This window comes from Heptranchias perlo, chromosome 1, assembly GCF_035084215.1.
Source record: "Heptranchias perlo isolate sHepPer1 chromosome 1, sHepPer1.hap1, whole genome shotgun sequence".
In the NCBI taxonomy this organism is placed as follows: Eukaryota; Metazoa; Chordata; class Chondrichthyes; order Hexanchiformes; family Hexanchidae; genus Heptranchias; species Heptranchias perlo.
The window spans coordinates 69,462,794-69,478,903 of record NC_090325.1 but is presented as its reverse complement, the minus strand read 5'-3'; the positions used below and the strand labels follow the sequence as shown (position 1 = coordinate 69,478,903).

The window sequence follows — 16,110 nt, the reverse complement described above, 5'->3', positions numbered from 1 at the left end:
TCTGCCTGGCGGTCACCCATTTCCTTTCTGCCTGCATAATCTTTACCTGCGGTGACCACCTCACTGAACATGCTATCCAAGATAATCTCCGCATCGTGAATGCTCCACAGTGAATCCATCCGCAGCTCCAGCTCCGAAATGCGGTTAGTCAGTAGCTGCAGCTGGACACGCTTCCTGCACATGTGGTCGCCAGGGACAGCAGTAGTGTCCATGACTTCCCACGTAGCGCAGGAGGAGTATATCATGGGTGCGAGCTCTGCTGCCATCACTTGCCTTAGATTAAGCTCATTAGTTACTCCCTTTTAAGGAGTTTACTCCTTGAAATTACTCTTAATTTAGAGAATGTTAACTACACTAGGAACCTTGATTCACTAAAAAACGCTACTTGCTATAACTTAAGTTTAGTTTTGCGCTATAAGTTACTTAGTCCTAAGAAAGAAGAAAACAGAAGAGATACTCACCACCAACCACCTACCTGCCTTACCTGTGACATCGCACTGCAGTTTGGTTTTGTTATTGTGATGATCCGCTCTCGGTACGCTCCGCTCTCTAAACAAATGCACCTTGCCCCTTACTGCACCGAATGCCCTCACTCAGCAAATTCCTAATGACAGACTCTGTCGAAATCAGACTCCATTGATAGCTGCTACTCCGTGCTCCCTTACTCACCAGAGTACACACCCCTTGTCACTATCTAGTAACCCTTGCAAAAGTGTAAAATGTGTGGTTGTTGGGATGAGGATGGATTGGGCATAATGATCCTCACACTATAAACAATAAGTCTTTATTGTGAATAGATAGATCCATCGGGATAGGTGCATATCAAATCAATGGATAGGAAGGCTTCAGATGTTCCTGAAATTTTATATAAATTTATTAATTGAGTGGATCTTGTGAATTGCTCATGGTGAGTTGGAGAATAGGGTAGACATTTAAGAGATGTGGTCAGAGACAGTGAAGTATATGGATACTGAAAGTGTTTTTCATTGGTGCCTGAGAAATCTAAGCTATGGACACAATTAAAGTGTGACACAAGCTGAACATATATTGAAAGTCTGTATTATAGATATACAAACATCTTTTAAAGAATCTGTAAAATAATTCAGAACTACAATTTTGTTTTTCTCCCCACAACAGAAGCATTACATCCAATGCAAGGATAATCTTTAATAAAACTCCATTCACTTAGGACACATTTTCACTCCTCAGTTACTTGCCCGACTTCAAATGAATTCATTTTGCTGGGAAATAACACTGTCATTAGGTCGATTCAGCACACTGGTACCAATATACAACAGGGAAAAAAGTTACACTTAAGCAACTACACTTCTCATCTGATGGTCTCAATTTATCATTTTTTTCAAACTGTTCCCATCATTAGTACTTCACCCTACTGTTGTACAGAAAGATGTTCTCTTCAAACACAACCCATATTGGAAGGATAGAATCAGTAATTGTGCTGCTGGGTATTTTTCCACAGATCAACTGGTTCCAGTGCCCGGGGTTTTCTGCTTCAGTGCTTGTCAACTCACCCCTTTCCACCCATTCATTATAAAGGGTAGAAAATCATAGGCTTGGTGAGCGTGGAAATGGAAAACCCTGACCATTATTACACTTAGCTGAAATTCTAGTGACAACAAATAAGGTAATTTTTCCCCCCATTTTCCTTCACCACATGACATTTAATTGTTATTTTATTGGTATTTAAAAAACTTGATTTGCATCTCCTCCCCCAAATATGGTAAAGCTGCAGCCTATGGGTCAGTTAGACTTGGGTACAATGAAACAAGCATCTCGGGCAGTTACAGATATCTTGCTAAAAAGATGTTCCAAAAGTACCAGACATATCTTTCTTTCAATTATCAATTATCTCTGGATTCAGAGAAACTAGGGTCCTGAATCTAAATAAAGGAAATTACGAAAGTATGAGGTGCGAGTTGGTTATGATAGATTGGGGAACTTTACTAAAAGGGATGACTGTGGATAGGCAATGACTAATATTTAAAGAACGTGTGCAGGAATTACAACAATTATTCATTCCTGTCTGGCGCAAAAATAAAACAGAAAAGGTGGCTCAACCGTGGCATACAAAAGAAATTAGGGATAGTATCAGATCCAAAGAGGAGACGTATAAAATTGCCAGAAAAAGCGGCAAGCCTGAGGAATGGGAACAGTTCAGAATTCAGCAAAGGAGGACAAAGAGATTAATTAAGATGGGAAAAATAGAGTATGAGAGTAAACTAGCAGGGAACATAAAAACTGACTGTAAAAGCTTCTATAAATATGTTAAGAGAAAAAGATTAGTGAAGACAAATGTAGGTCCCTTACAGTCAGAAATGGGGGAAATTATAATGGGGAACAAAGAAATGGCAGAACAATTAAACACATACTTTGGTTCTGTCTTCACAAAGGAGGACACAAATAACCTCCCAGAAATGTTAGGGAACCAAGGGTCCAATGATAGGGAGGAACTGAAAGAAACCAGTATTAGTAAAAAAAAAGTGCTCTGGAAATTAATGGGGCTAAAGGCTGACAAATCCCCAGGGCCTGATAATCTACATCACATAGTACTAAAGGAAGTGGCCCTGGAAATAGTGGATGCATTGGTGATCATCTTCCAAAATTCTATAGACTGGAACAGTTCCTACAGATTGGACGGTGGCAAATGTAACCCCACTATTTAAAAAAGGGAGAGAAAAAACAGGGAATTACAAACCAGTTAGCCTAACGTCAGTAGTGGGGAAAATGCTGAAGTCTATTATAAAAGATGTGACAACAGAACACTTGGAGGGCATTAGCGGGATTGGACAAAGTCAACATGGGTTTATAAAAGGGAAATCATGCTTAACAAATCTACCGGAGTTTTTTGAGGATGTAACTCGTAGAATAGATGGGGGGAGAACCAGTGGATGTGGTGTATTTGGATTTTCAGAAGGCTTTTGATAAGGTCCCACACAAGAGATTAGTGTGCAAAATTAAAGCACATGGGATTGGGGGGAATATACTGGCATAGACTGAGAATTGGTTGAGACAGGAAACAGAGTGTAGTAATAAACAGGTCTTTTTCCGGGTGGCAGGCAGTGACTAGTGGGGTACTGCAGGGATTAGTGCTTGGCCCCTGCTATTCACAATATATATCAATGATTTGGATGAGTGAACTAAGTGTAACATTTCCAAGTTTGCAGACGACACAAAGCTGGGGTGGAATGTGAGCTGTGAGGAGGATGCAAAGAGCCTCCAATGTGATTTAGACAAGTTGGGTGAGTGGGCAAGAACATGGCAGATGCAGAATAATGTGGATAAATGTGAGGTTATCCACTTTGGTTGTAAAAACACAAAGGCATATTATTATCTGAATAGTGATAGATTGGGAAAAGGGGAGGTGCAACGAGACCTGGGTGTCCTTGTACACCAGTCGCTGAAAGCAAGCATTCAGGTGCAGCAAGCAGTTAGGAAAGCGAATGGTGTGTTGGCCTTCATTGCAAGAGGATTTGATACAGGAGCAGGGATGTCTTACTGCAGTTATACAGGGCCTTGGTGACACCACATCTGGAGTATTGTGTGCAGTTTTGGTCTCCTTATCTGAGGAAGGATGTCCTTGCTACGGAGGGAGTGCAACGAAGCTTTACCAGACTTATTCCTGGGATGGCAGGACTGACGTATGAGGAGAGATTGGGTCGACTAGGCCTATATTCACTAGAATTTAGAAGAATGAGAGGTGATCTCATCGAAACATATAAAATTCTAACAGGACTAGACAGAGTAGATGCAGGGAGGATGTTCCCGATGGCTAGAGTAGATGCAGGGAGGATGTTCCCGATGGCTGGGGAGTCCAGAACCAGGGGTCACAGTCTCAGGATATGGGGTATACCATTTAGAACCAAGATGAGGAGAAATTTCTTCACTCAGGAGGGTGGTGAACCTGTGGAATTCTCTACCACAGAAGGCAGTGGAGGCCAAGTCATTAGATGTATTCAAGGAGATAGATATATTTCTTAATGCTAAAGGGATAAGGTGGAAAAAGTGGGAACAGGGTACTGAGTTAGACGATCAGCCATGATCATTTTGAATGGCGGAGCAGGCCCGAAGGGCCGAATGGCCTACTCTTGCTCCTATTTTTTCTATGTTCACGCTGAGGTACAATTCTACAGATACCGACAACCCTCTTGTACCTCACCCCAAGTGGCCATTTTTCATATGTGGACCTCGACATTTAGGTAATCGGTTATTTGACTATGGGGGCATTAGTCAAGCCTGATTCTGTCTCCACCTGATATCAACACATGCAATCTTTCCTGACCTTTCTCCTCCCTGGCCTGAGACCAAATGCAGTTGTCATAGATCCAATCTGACTGAGATCAGCTTACTCCATGCAGATTAAGTATGGAGCTTGGGACCTTCCTAGTTTATATGGTTCAGAGCCACACAAATTTAAGCTAATCAGAATTTAAGTTAGAACAAATTTCTTTACAGAAGGTTGTTAGAAAGTGAAATTCTTTGCCACAAACTGTTGCAGAAGCAAACTCTATAAATTATTTTAAAAGGGAGAAACATAATTGTTTGTTAAAGAGAAATATTAAAAAGATTATGGGGAGAGAGCATACCATCCACCCTTCAAGGCAATGTAAAAGATGCCATGGCACTATTAGAAGAGCTGGAGAGTTCTCCTGGCCAACATTCATTCCTCAACAACAACCTGCATCTATATAGCACCTTTATAGGCACCTTAAAACGTCAACCAACATCATTAAAACAGATTATTTGGTTATTATCTCATTGCTGTTAATGGGACCCCACAGTGCACAAACTGGCTACCATGCTTCCCTAGATTACAGCAGTGACTACACTTCAAAAGGTAGTAGGTCTGTGGAATTTGCTGCCCCAGGAAGCTACATCATTAAATAAATTTAAAACAGAAATAGACAGTCTCCTAGAAGTAAAGGGAATTAGGGGTTACATGGAGCGGGCAGGAAATTGGACATGAATTTAGATTTGAGATTAGGATCAGATCAGCCATGATCTTATTGAATGGCGGAGCAGGCTCGAGGGGCCGATTGGCCGACTCCTGCTCCTATTTCTTATGTTCTTAAAAGGACAGTGAAGCGCTTCAGGACATCTGGAGGTCATGAAAAGCACTATATAAACTCAAGTTCTTTGTTAAGACTAGATGACTTGTGGAAAACAATAATGACACAGACTTAATGGGCCACACTGTTATAATATTCTGTGATTCTACCAAGCAAGACCTTTGTCAATCAGGGAGTTAAGTGTTAGATATTGAATATTGGGGAACAGGAGTTTAGGTCACATTGCAGTGCTTATGCTTCATCACAACTAGACAAGTTCGAGTAAATAAATCCACTGTCTACCTACAGCTGTTAAAAGACTCTTACTGAGATCCCGATGTGCAACCGAGAGCAGAGATGAACAATCCAATCTCACATAGAAATGGGAGATTCATCGAAGACTAAATAAACTTGTAGTCCTTGTTGCAGTTAGGACAATGCTATGCTCTCCACTGTATGAATCTGCTGGTGCTTCACCAAGAAAGAATGTTTGTTGAAGCCCCTTCCGCAAGAAGCACACACAAACAGTTTGTCCCCTGTGTGCGCGCACTGGTGTCTCATGAGGAGGTGTGACTGAGTGAACCCTTTCCCACAGATATCGCACTTGTATGGACGGTCCTCGGTGTGCACGCACTGGTGTTCCAGCAACGTGGACGATCGGGTGAACTTTCTGCCACATGTCAGACACAGGTATGGTTTTTCGCCCGTGTGGGTACGCTTGTGCCGCAGCAGGTTGGAGGCATCACTGAAACTCTTCCCACATATGGAACACTTATACGGTTTCTCTCCCGTGTGTGTGCGTTTGTGAGCTAGCAGGTTTCGGTATTGTCCAAACCTCTTTCCACAAATGGAGCATTTGTACGGGGTGTCTTCTAAATATTGGTCAGAATCCTTCTTGCTTTCGTTGCCCCAAAGCATTCTTTCTCCCACATGTGTGCGCTGATGAGCCACCAGGAGATGTAGCAGTTCAAATGACTTCCCGCACATGCTACACTGGAAGAGCTGATAACCCACATGAGTACGCTGGTGCTCTAATAACTCCAAAGGCTGGCAGAACTCTTCCCCACAAGTTGGACACAGTTGTGGCTTTGCCGGCATGTGTACACACTGATGCGTTTCCAATTCATGGAAGTCCATAAAGTCTTCCCCACAAGAATTGCATTTAAATACAAAATTGTCTGCATGAGTTAGGTGATGGTCCTTCTCAGAGGTCGGTTTATTTTCTTTGTGTGTGTGGTGGTGTCTAACCAGGTGATATAAGCAGAGGAATTCTTTCCAGCAGACATTGCATTTGAATGGTTTATCTTCACTGTGAATCAGTCTGTGACTTGACAATGTAGAAGAATATTTAAAGCTCTTCCCACACTCGGCACACTGGTAAGGGCACTCCTCTTCATGAATGCGCTGGTGCACCAGCATTGATGATGATTGGCTGAACTCTTTCCCACAAACCGGACACCGATATGACTTTGCACCCACCAGAGTTTGTTGGTGTGTTACCAAGCCACAAGAATTAACTAACCCATCCTCATCTACACCACATTTAAATAGTTTTGCTTCCACAGAATAGTGCCTCTGCTGTGGTATTGCAGGAGTTCGGCTTAAGTCATTCACATACTCAGGGAACCGGAAGGGCTGCTCTCCCTTGTGCGTGCGCTTGTGCCTAATTAGATGGTATGACCGGACGAATTTTCTCCCACAGTCATCACACTTGTACGGCTTCTCACCACTGTGAATACGCTTGTGACTTGACAGAGTGGATGAATAATTAAAACTCTTCCCACACTCGGAACAGCGATAAGGCCTATCATTTGCATGAGTGCGTTGGTGCACTAGCATAGTGGACGACTGGCTATACCTCCTGCCACATATCGGGCATGGGTAGGGCTTATCTCCCGTGTGGTTGCGTTTGTGTATAACCAGGTGATGGGACTGGACAAACTCCTTCCCACATACATCGCAGTGAAATGGTTTCTCGCCGCTGTGTATGAACTTATGCCGCAAAAGGCTGTGCGACGTGTTGAAGCTCTTCCTGCAGTCAGGACACTTGAATGGTTTGTCCCCTGAGCGCAAGACTTTCTCCTGAAGGTGAGCACATTCATTATGGCCCTTTACTGCCTCGGGACTTTCTCCTCCATGAACCTCCTGATGCTGTTTAAGATCACAGTATTGATCAAAGCTCTCTCCGCACTCTGAGCAGATGAAGAGTTTCTGTTTGTCTTCAGAATGATGTTCGTGCTGCTGGAGATCAGCCAGACCATCGTGAACAAACTCTCCTGAGTCAGAGTCTGAAGGGCGGGCATCCTCCATGGGGCCGTCTGACAATCCTACAACAGATCAACCAGGTTACTATTTTTTTTAAATGTCAGAGTGCAATTCAGTTGATGTAACTCTAAATGCCCACTCCCGTGAAACCCCCTTGTGTCTGGTTTCAATATGGGTTGCCATCTTTTGTCAAGTCCATTACCAGACAAGGTACAGCGATTGGGATGCTACATTTGACCCCTGCATCCCCAAGAAGACGACTGCCCAGGATTCCTGCTTCCCATCGGTATCCAGTTCTGCCTGCTTGAATCCGTGTGCATGGACATCAGGTGAAGATAGGAAGAGCTTAGCTATGATTCACCGCCCTGCTTGTCAAAAGCTTTCTGACACGCACTCTGCAGCTGTACACATGAATAACAGCACTGGGCACTTATGAAATCATGCCCCTGGAAGGAGCCAATCATGGTTTCAGAATGAGAATTGGTGAGGGCCTGGAAAAAGTTCAACCACCGCCTTCTCCTGATGTGGGATGGATGGGAGGGGGGGGGAAATCGGGAGAAGGGACAGCAGCAACAGGAAAATAAAACAAAGAGCAAACACAGGCAAACAGCCACGGGTCACAAATATCTGCACCCAGTTCGGCCAATTCCAACCACCTCATTCCCCCCCCCCACCCTCCCTCCTCGTCCTTCTTCCTCCCCCCCCTCCTCCTCGTCCTTCTTCCTCCCCCCTCCTCCTCCACCCCCTCCCCTCCTCCTCCACCCCCCTCTCTTCCTTGTCCTTCTTCCTCCCCCAGCCCACCCCTCTTCTTCCTGCCCCACTCTCCCCCTCTTCTTCTCTCCTCTTCCCCCTTCCCCGGGTTTTAATAAACCGCGTCACCTTCTCGGGCAGGCCCCATGAAGTATTCAGTTGAATGACAGCTACTGACGGCCACCTTTTAAGGCCTGATTAACTGCTCTCCACAAACAGCTTCCTTACGGTTTGTTGAGGGCTTTAAACGCTCTCCTCCCTCCTCTGATGCACGGACCAGACCCGCCCCTTCACCTTGAGTCTCCATTTCGTTGCCTCTCACAGCCGCTCCGGCTATCAAGTTCGACTGGCCGCCACACTCACAACCCCTTTAATCGGAAAGAAAATATTTTTCATTCGGCTGCTCTCCCGAAGAAGGTGCGGGGTCAAAATTAATGCGTGGGGTGCAACAAGGCGGCGCACACACACACACACACACACAGGGGTGGCCGGGTGCACTGGGAGCCTGCAGGCGGTCAGGGGGCGGGGGGTGCGCTATATACACACAATCCTGCAAACAAACCCTCCCCACCTTCCACAACAGACAGAAATAGCTTCCGACAAAATGTCTATTTCCTTCTCTCAGAGCCATGAGAGGTTAAGATAACCTCTTATAAGAGAGCAGAAATCGCGTGATGCAACACTTTCTTGTTACAAAAGTAAATACTATGAACAGTAATAAAAGGGCAATTTGGTGCAGTGTTTTTCTGAAGTGGGGGCGGGGTGATTGAAACAAAAACCTTCACGGTGGAGGAGAGCTCCGCGCACCGACACATTGTAACACACAGTAACAATATTCCCATCGGAGTCGCTACAAAGTATCCTTTCCCCCCCGGCCAAGGTCCGATGGCTCCGTCCTCCCTCTCGCTCCCCGCAAGCACCAACACTCCCTCCCACAATACTACACTATACTCCTTTGGACTGTTTCCTATTCGGCAAGGTTAGGTTTTTCTTTGATATAATATCGCGCAGATACTTAATTTCTTCGCCTCCCGCACTTCTTCTGGACTGGCTTGGAGTTGATCTTCCTGAAGATTTCCAATGCAGCAAAAATAAAACGATCCCCGATGCTCCGCCTGGGAACAAGAAAACCCTTTGAACTACGCAGCGGCTCTACTTTTTAAAAACCGAATGGAGCATCACCATTCTCAACTATGTGTGTGTGGCTGCGCCTTCAGGTAGTGTGTGAGCATATCGGCACCAGGGGATTGTGTGGAGCGAGGAGTTGTAGGAAATTAAATAGAGAAAAAATAGGCAAACCACAAATAAGCAAAACGGACCCAAATATCACAGTTAATGGCACTCATAAAGTTATATGAATAAGAAACGGTACAAATAATTTGCGTTTTTGAACAGGTTAAGATTTTTTGTTTTTATGTTCAAAGTAACTGATCAATGCAGAATTTAATTTTGATTTTTTTTAATTTAGTGAACATTTAATGCGTTGAAATTAAAGTGTGTTATTGTTTAACTGGGTTCTGGTGAATTTTGGGGCAATTTTTTGGAAGGTTGAGTACTGAAAACGTTTGAGAAACGATAAAGTTCCTCATAAGAGACTGTTAGCTAAAGTCGAAGCTCATGGAATTGAGGGCAAATTATTGACTTGGTTAGGAAATTGGCTGAGCGGCAGGAGACAAAGAGTAGGGATAATGGGCAGGTACTCAAATTGGCAGGATGTGACGAGTGGTGTCTCATAAGGATCGGTGTTGGGGCCTCAACTATTCATTGTATTTATTAACGACTTAGGTGATGGGATAGAGAGCCACATATCCAAGTTGACACAAAGATAGACAGCATTGTAAGCAGTGTAGATGGAAGCATAAAATTACAGAGAGATATTAATAGATTAAGTGAATGGGCAAAACTGTGGCGAATGGATTTCAATGTAGGCAAATGTGAGGTCATCCACTTTGGACCTAAAAAGGATAGATCAGAGTACTTTCTAAATGGTGAAAAGCTCAACACAGTGGAAGTCCAAAGAGACTTAGGGGTCAATGTACATGGATCATTAAAATGTCATGGACAGGTACAGAAAATAATCAAAAAGGCTAATGGAATGCTGGCCTTTATATCTAGAGGACCGGAATATAAGGGGATGGAAGTTATGCTACAACAATACAAAGCCCTGGTTAGACCACACCTGGAGTACTGTGTTCAGTTCTGGGCACCGCACCTTAGGAAGGACTGGCCTTGGAGGGAGTGCAGCGTAGATATATTAGAATGATATCTGGACTCCAAGGGTTGAATTACGAGGAGAGATTACACAAACAAGGGTTGTATTCCCTGGAATTTAGAAGATTAACGGGTGATTTGATTGAAGTTTTCAAGATATTAAGGAGAACTGATAGGGTAGATAGAGAGAAATTATTCCCGCTGGTTGGGGAGTCTAGGACTAGGGGACATAGCCTAAAAATTAGAGCCAGGACTTTCAGGAGTGAAGTTAGGAAACACTTCTACACGCAACGCTGGTAGAAGTTTAGAACTCTCTTCCGCAAACAGCAGTTGATGCTAGCTCAATTGTTAATTTTAAATCTGAGATTGATAGATTTTTGTTAACCAAAGGTATTAAGTTATATGGGGCTAAATGGCCTACTCCTGTTCCCACGTTCCAATGAATCTTAAATTAACTCGAATCTGTGACATGTTGATTTAATGTGAAGCAAATCATGTTACTATCTCAAGTGAGGCTGTTGACATTTAATCAATTATAATGATTTCAGTGGTGTTCCGCAGGGGTCGGCGCTGGGTCCCCAACTCTTTACAATCTATATTAACGATTTGGAGGAAGGGACCGAGTGTAACGTATCAAAGTTTGCAGATGATACAAAGATGGGAGGGAAAGTAGAGAGTGAGGAGGACATAAAAAATCTACAAGGGGATATAGACAGGCTGGGTGAGTGGGTGGAGATTTGGCAGATGCAATACAATATTGGAAAATGTGAGGTTATGCACTTTGGCAGGAAAAATCAGAGAGCAAGTTATTATCTCAATGGCGAGAAACTGGAAAGTACTGCAGTACAAAGGGATTTGGGGGTCCTAGTGCAAGAAAATCAAAAAGTTAGTATGCAGGTGCAGCAGGTGATCAAGAAGGCCAATGGAATGTTGGCTTTTATTGCTAGGGGGATAGAATATAAAAACAGGGAAGTATTGCTGCAGTTATATAAGGTATTGGTGAGACCGCGCCTGGAATACTGCATACAGTTTTGGTGTCCGTACTTAAGAAAAGACATACTTGCTCTCGAGGCAGTACAAAGAAGGTTCACTTGGTTAATCCCGGGGATGAGGGGGCGGACATATGAGGAGAGGTTGAGTAGATTGGGACTCTACTCATTGGAGTTCAGAAGAATGAGAGGCAATCTTATTGAAACATATAAGATTGTGAAGGGGCTTGATCGGGTGGATGCGGTAAGGATGTTCCCAAGGATGGGTGAAACTAGAACTAGGGGGCATAATCTTAGAATAAGGGGCTGCTCTTTCAAAACTGAGATGAGGAGAAACTTCTTCATTTAGAGGGTAGTAGGTCTGTGGAATTTGCTGCCCCAGGAAGCTGTGGAAGCTACATCATTAAATAAATTTAAAACAGAAATAGACAGTTTCCTAGAAGTAAAGGGAATTAGGGGTTATGTGGAGTGGGCAGGAAATTGGACATGAATTTAGATTTGAGGTTAGGATCAGATCAGCCATGATCTTATTGAATGGCGGAGCAGGCTCGAGGGGCCGATTGGCCTACTCCTGCTCCTATTTCTTATGTTCTTAATAATAACTTATTCTGTATACAGGGTGCTTATGATCTATAACTCGGACACAGCCAACCTTGTGTTATTTGTTTGATGTTATGCACTGGAGGAGTAGAAGGTTTGTGCTGGTCCAGGGCACAAACCTCATTCGAGGCATTCATTTTCTGTGTTTTGGCAGGGCCTCCAAGCCCTGCAAATTCCATTCATTTGCATCAATACAGATCATCATTACCTGCATAGGCAGTTCTTCTTTTCTTAAAACTGTTCAAAATAACTTGTGTATCACTTTTATGAGTTCACTTTTGGGTTACTTGTGTTGAATTACTCTAGCTGCACTGCTTTTTTTGGCATTGCACTTTAATTTTTTCTTTATTTTTCCTTTTTACTACCCACCATTCAAAGGTGTTTTACATGGGAAGAACTTTGAACCCTTGCCAACCCAATATACTTGGATATAACTGCAGAGCTGTGTCTTCACTGCTTACACTTCACCAGGGAAACAGTCGCAGAACAAAAGCAGAACTTTGCTATCTCCTACAGCCAGACCTCTAAACTCCTCTACAGCTGTCACCACTGTCATGAACTTCCATGTCACTGGCTCCTTTTAGGCTGCCATGCGTGATGTCTGTCAGATTAGCCAGCATAAAATGCACAGCTGCAAATATTGCCAGAGTCAAGGACTTTATCAATTTTCCTAAGATGACCTATCAATTTTCCTAAGATGACCATCACCAAGTGAGTGCTCTTCGTTTTTTTAAGATTCCAAGATAAGAAAGAAAATATCATGAGGCACATGCCTTTACAAGGATACAAATTAAGCATTGAATAGCTCTGTGGGTGTTGGTGGTTGGCAGGGGTGCTATTGTACAGCCTTAAAAAGGTCTCCAAAATGATAATTGTGTGTTGCATACTGGACAATTATACTGTCAGGTGAGGAGTCACCAAGCAAGAGGGGCAAGAAGAGGATCAGGAAGAGGCAAAACTAAATGGAAATAATGAGGCTGTGGTGCAGGATTTACCAGCACCATTGCAGCAACAACACAAATGGCAAATCATCAACAATACAGTTATGGTACCTGGAAAGTTACCTATTTATAGAATGCTCAAGTGTAAGATAAATTCAGTAAGGAAAGAAAAAGCTGCAAGAATGTGTACTAGCCTGCAGATACATGCCCTTCTCCAATGGGCTCAATGGAATCGCAGCAATGTTATCTGGAGTTAGCTCCTCCAGGTGGTTGATGGCTTTAGGTTGGGTGTGCCCCCTTCAGTTGTCAGCGCCTCCCTCCTGTTATGCCTCATTTTCCTACAATAATGTAGAGATTTGTCACCACCCAAATCTGTGCCCATCTCTCCCACAACTCCCTGTTTGAAACTCTCCAGTCAGGTATTCACCCCTCCCATAGTACCAAAATGGCCCTAATCAAAGTCACAAATAACACACTCTGTGCCTGTGACCATGGCGCATTATCCCTCCACATCCTTCTTGATCTCTCTGCAATTTTTGACGGGATCGATTACACCATCCAACTCCAAAGCCTCTCCTCTGTTGTCCACTTCAGTAGTACTGCCCTTGCTTGGTTCCACTCTTACTCTAGCTGCGATCGGATAGTTATCTCCAGCAATAGCTTGTCTTCTTGCCCCTGCACCATCACTTTGGGAATTCCCCATGGATCCATCCTTGTCCTCCCCTTCATCTTCATCTACATGCTGCTCCATGGCAAAATTGGGTCAGCTCCCACATGAATGCTGATGATACCCAATTCGACCTCTCCACCACCTCTCGATCCCATCACTATCTCTGCTGTCAAATTTGCTTTTCCAGTCTTGGATGAGCTGTGATTTCCTCCAGCCAAACATTGAGAAGACTGATGCCATCGTCTTCGACTTCTGCCACAAAATCCGTACCGTTGACACCAATTCCAGCTCCCTGCTCTTCCATTGCCTCAGGCTGAACGAGACTGTTCGCAAACTCAGCATCCTATTCAACCTCAAGCTGAGCTTCCAACCCCATATCTTCTCCATTCACAACATAGAAAATAGGAGCAGAAGTAGGCCATTTGGCCCTTTGAGCCTGCTCCACCATTCAATATGATCATGGCTGATTATCTCAATACCATATTCCCACTCTCTCCCCATACTCCTTGATGCCTTTTGTGTCTGGAAATCTATCTATCTCCAATAGCCGTCTTCTCCCCTACCTCAGCCAACTGCTGCTGGAACAAACCCACATCCGTGCAGTTATTACCTCCTCACTCCACTATTCCAATGCTCTTCTGGCTGGCATCCTATCCTCCACCCTCCGTAAACTTCAGCTTGTCCAAAACTCCGCTGCCTTTATCCTGTCGTCAATTTTTCTATACTTCCTTACAGGAAATAATAATTTAAAAAGTGAAAGACATGTAAGACTATGCATGTAGCAGAGCAGAGTTCATTTTCCGTGAGTTTAAGGCACATCGTCAGATGGATTTCAAATCTGTGAGACTCGGGGAAAATATCTCCTCGCACTTGTCCCTAGAAACATTGGTAAAGACCTAGGAGCAGGGCGCAGTGATTAGTTTCGGATTGCCCCAGCAAAGAGGCGACACAGACTCGGACGGGCCAATTGGCGTCCTCTTTTCTGTATTTAATGTTAAAAAACAGTCATTATGCTCTTCTGAGCATAGAATAAACACACCGACCACAGGGACTGGAGTGTGTAGTTGATAGTGAAAATAACATTATGATTTAATTTTATGTTTTCTTTGTCTTTTGTATGATTTGGGTGTCCACTGGCCGTGCTCCTCTAAAAAGGGGGCACTTTTGTTGGATTTTATGAGTTGATGACACTCAAAAGATGATAATCGAAAGAGGCCCAAACACACCAATGACCGACTGCTCCCCGCCCTCCAAACACTAACTGACTGACTGACTCCCCGCCCTGCAAACACTGACTGACGACTGACTGACTCCCCTCCCTGCAAACACTGACTGACTCCCCGCCCTCCAAACACTGACTGACCACTGACTGACTCCCCGCCCTGCAAACACTGACTGACCACTGACCGACTCCCCGCCCTGCAAACACTGACTGACCACTGACTGACTCCCCGCCCTGCAAACACTGACTGACCACTGACCGACTCCCCGCCCTGCAAACACTGACTGACCACTGACTGACTCCCCGCCCTCCAAACACTGACTGACCACTGACTGACTCCCCGCCCTCCAAACACTGACTGACTGACTGACTGACTCCCCGCCCTCCAAACACACTCTTCCCCCACCGAGCCGCACGCGCCGCCGCTCTTGTCTGATCTCCGATTGGTCTAACCCTGTGAATTCGAACGTTCAGTGGTCCTTACACAAACTGCCTGGTCGCCCCTGGTTACCATTTCCCAATGAGAGCAGCTCCTGCGGGTCATGGGACTGTCGGTCCCGTCCAATCAGAGCGCGGCCTCCTCCCCCTGCTCCTGATTTAAACTGGCCAGGGTTTAATGCGCGAGGTTGAGAAACTTGATGGAAGTTAACGGACACTGAGGCCGAGCCGCCCGGGGCCGGGCACCGACACAGGGGGACACAGTGAGGCCGAGCCGCCCGGGGCCGGGCACCGACACAGGGGGACACAGTGAGGCCGAGCCGCCCGGGGCAGGGCACCGACACAGGGGGACACAGTGAGGCCGAGCCGCCCGGGGCCGGGCACCGACACAGGGGGACACAGTGAGGCCGAGCCGCCCGGGGCCGGGCACCGACACAGGGGGACACAGTGAGGCCGAGCCGCCCGGGGCAGGGCACCGACACAGGGGGACACAGTGAGGCCGAGCCGCCCGGGGCCGGGCACCGACACAGGGGGACACAGTGAGGCCGAGCCGCCCGGGGCCGGGCACCGACACAGGGGGACACAGTGAGGCCGAGCCGCCCGGGGCCGGGCACCGACACAGGGGGACACAGTGAGGCCGAGCCGCCCGGGGCCGGGCACCGACACAGGGGGGGGACACAGTGAGGCCGAGCCGCCCGGGGCCGGGCACCGACACAGTGAGGCCGAGCCGCCCGGGGCCGGGCACCGACACAGGGGGACACAGTGAGGCCGAGCCGCCCGGGGCCGGGCACCGACACAGGGGGGGGACACAGTGAGGCCGAGCCGCCCGGGGCCGGGCACCGACACGGGGACACAGTGAGGCCGCGCCGCCCGGGGCCGGGCACCGACACGGGGGGACACAGTGAGGCCGAGCCGCCCGGGGCCGGGCACCGACACAGGGGGGGGACACAGTGAGGCC

The 16,110-nt window shown here is 46.0% G+C and overlaps 1 protein-coding gene across 2 annotated transcripts; it reads right to left on the bottom strand.

Moving 5' to 3' along the window:
- Positions 1–1,037: 1,037 nt before the first annotated feature.
- On the bottom strand, positions 1,038–8,781 carry LOC137323036 (zinc finger protein 271-like). Of its 2 annotated transcripts, none has more exons than XM_067986402.1 (2): positions 8,310–8,781; positions 1,038–7,393 (listed from the first exon to the last, which is right to left on the bottom strand). In XM_067986402.1, exons 1-2 carry the CDS (start codon positions 8,386–8,388, stop codon positions 5,496–5,498), a joined length of 1,977 nt encoding a protein of 658 aa, XP_067842503.1. In that variant the 5' UTR covers positions 8,389–8,781; the 3' UTR covers positions 1,038–5,495. The 2 variants fall into 2 exon arrangements, with proteins under 2 accessions (XP_067842503.1, XP_067842513.1); XM_067986412.1 differs by having other exon boundaries at positions 8,211–8,333.
- Between the last annotated feature and the right edge of the window lie 7,329 nt (positions 8,782–16,110).

Bases quoted from the DNA above. Each gene is read 5' to 3' on its own strand.
- LOC137323036 (XM_067986402.1), bottom strand. From the start codon at position 8,388: ATGGAGACTCAAGGTGAAGGGGCGGGTCTGGTCCGTGCATCAGAGGAG. The intron at 7,394-8,309 runs GTAAGGAAGCTG...GATCTGTTGTAG, and splicing joins TTTAAAGCCCTCAACAAACC to GATTGTCAGACGGCCCCATG.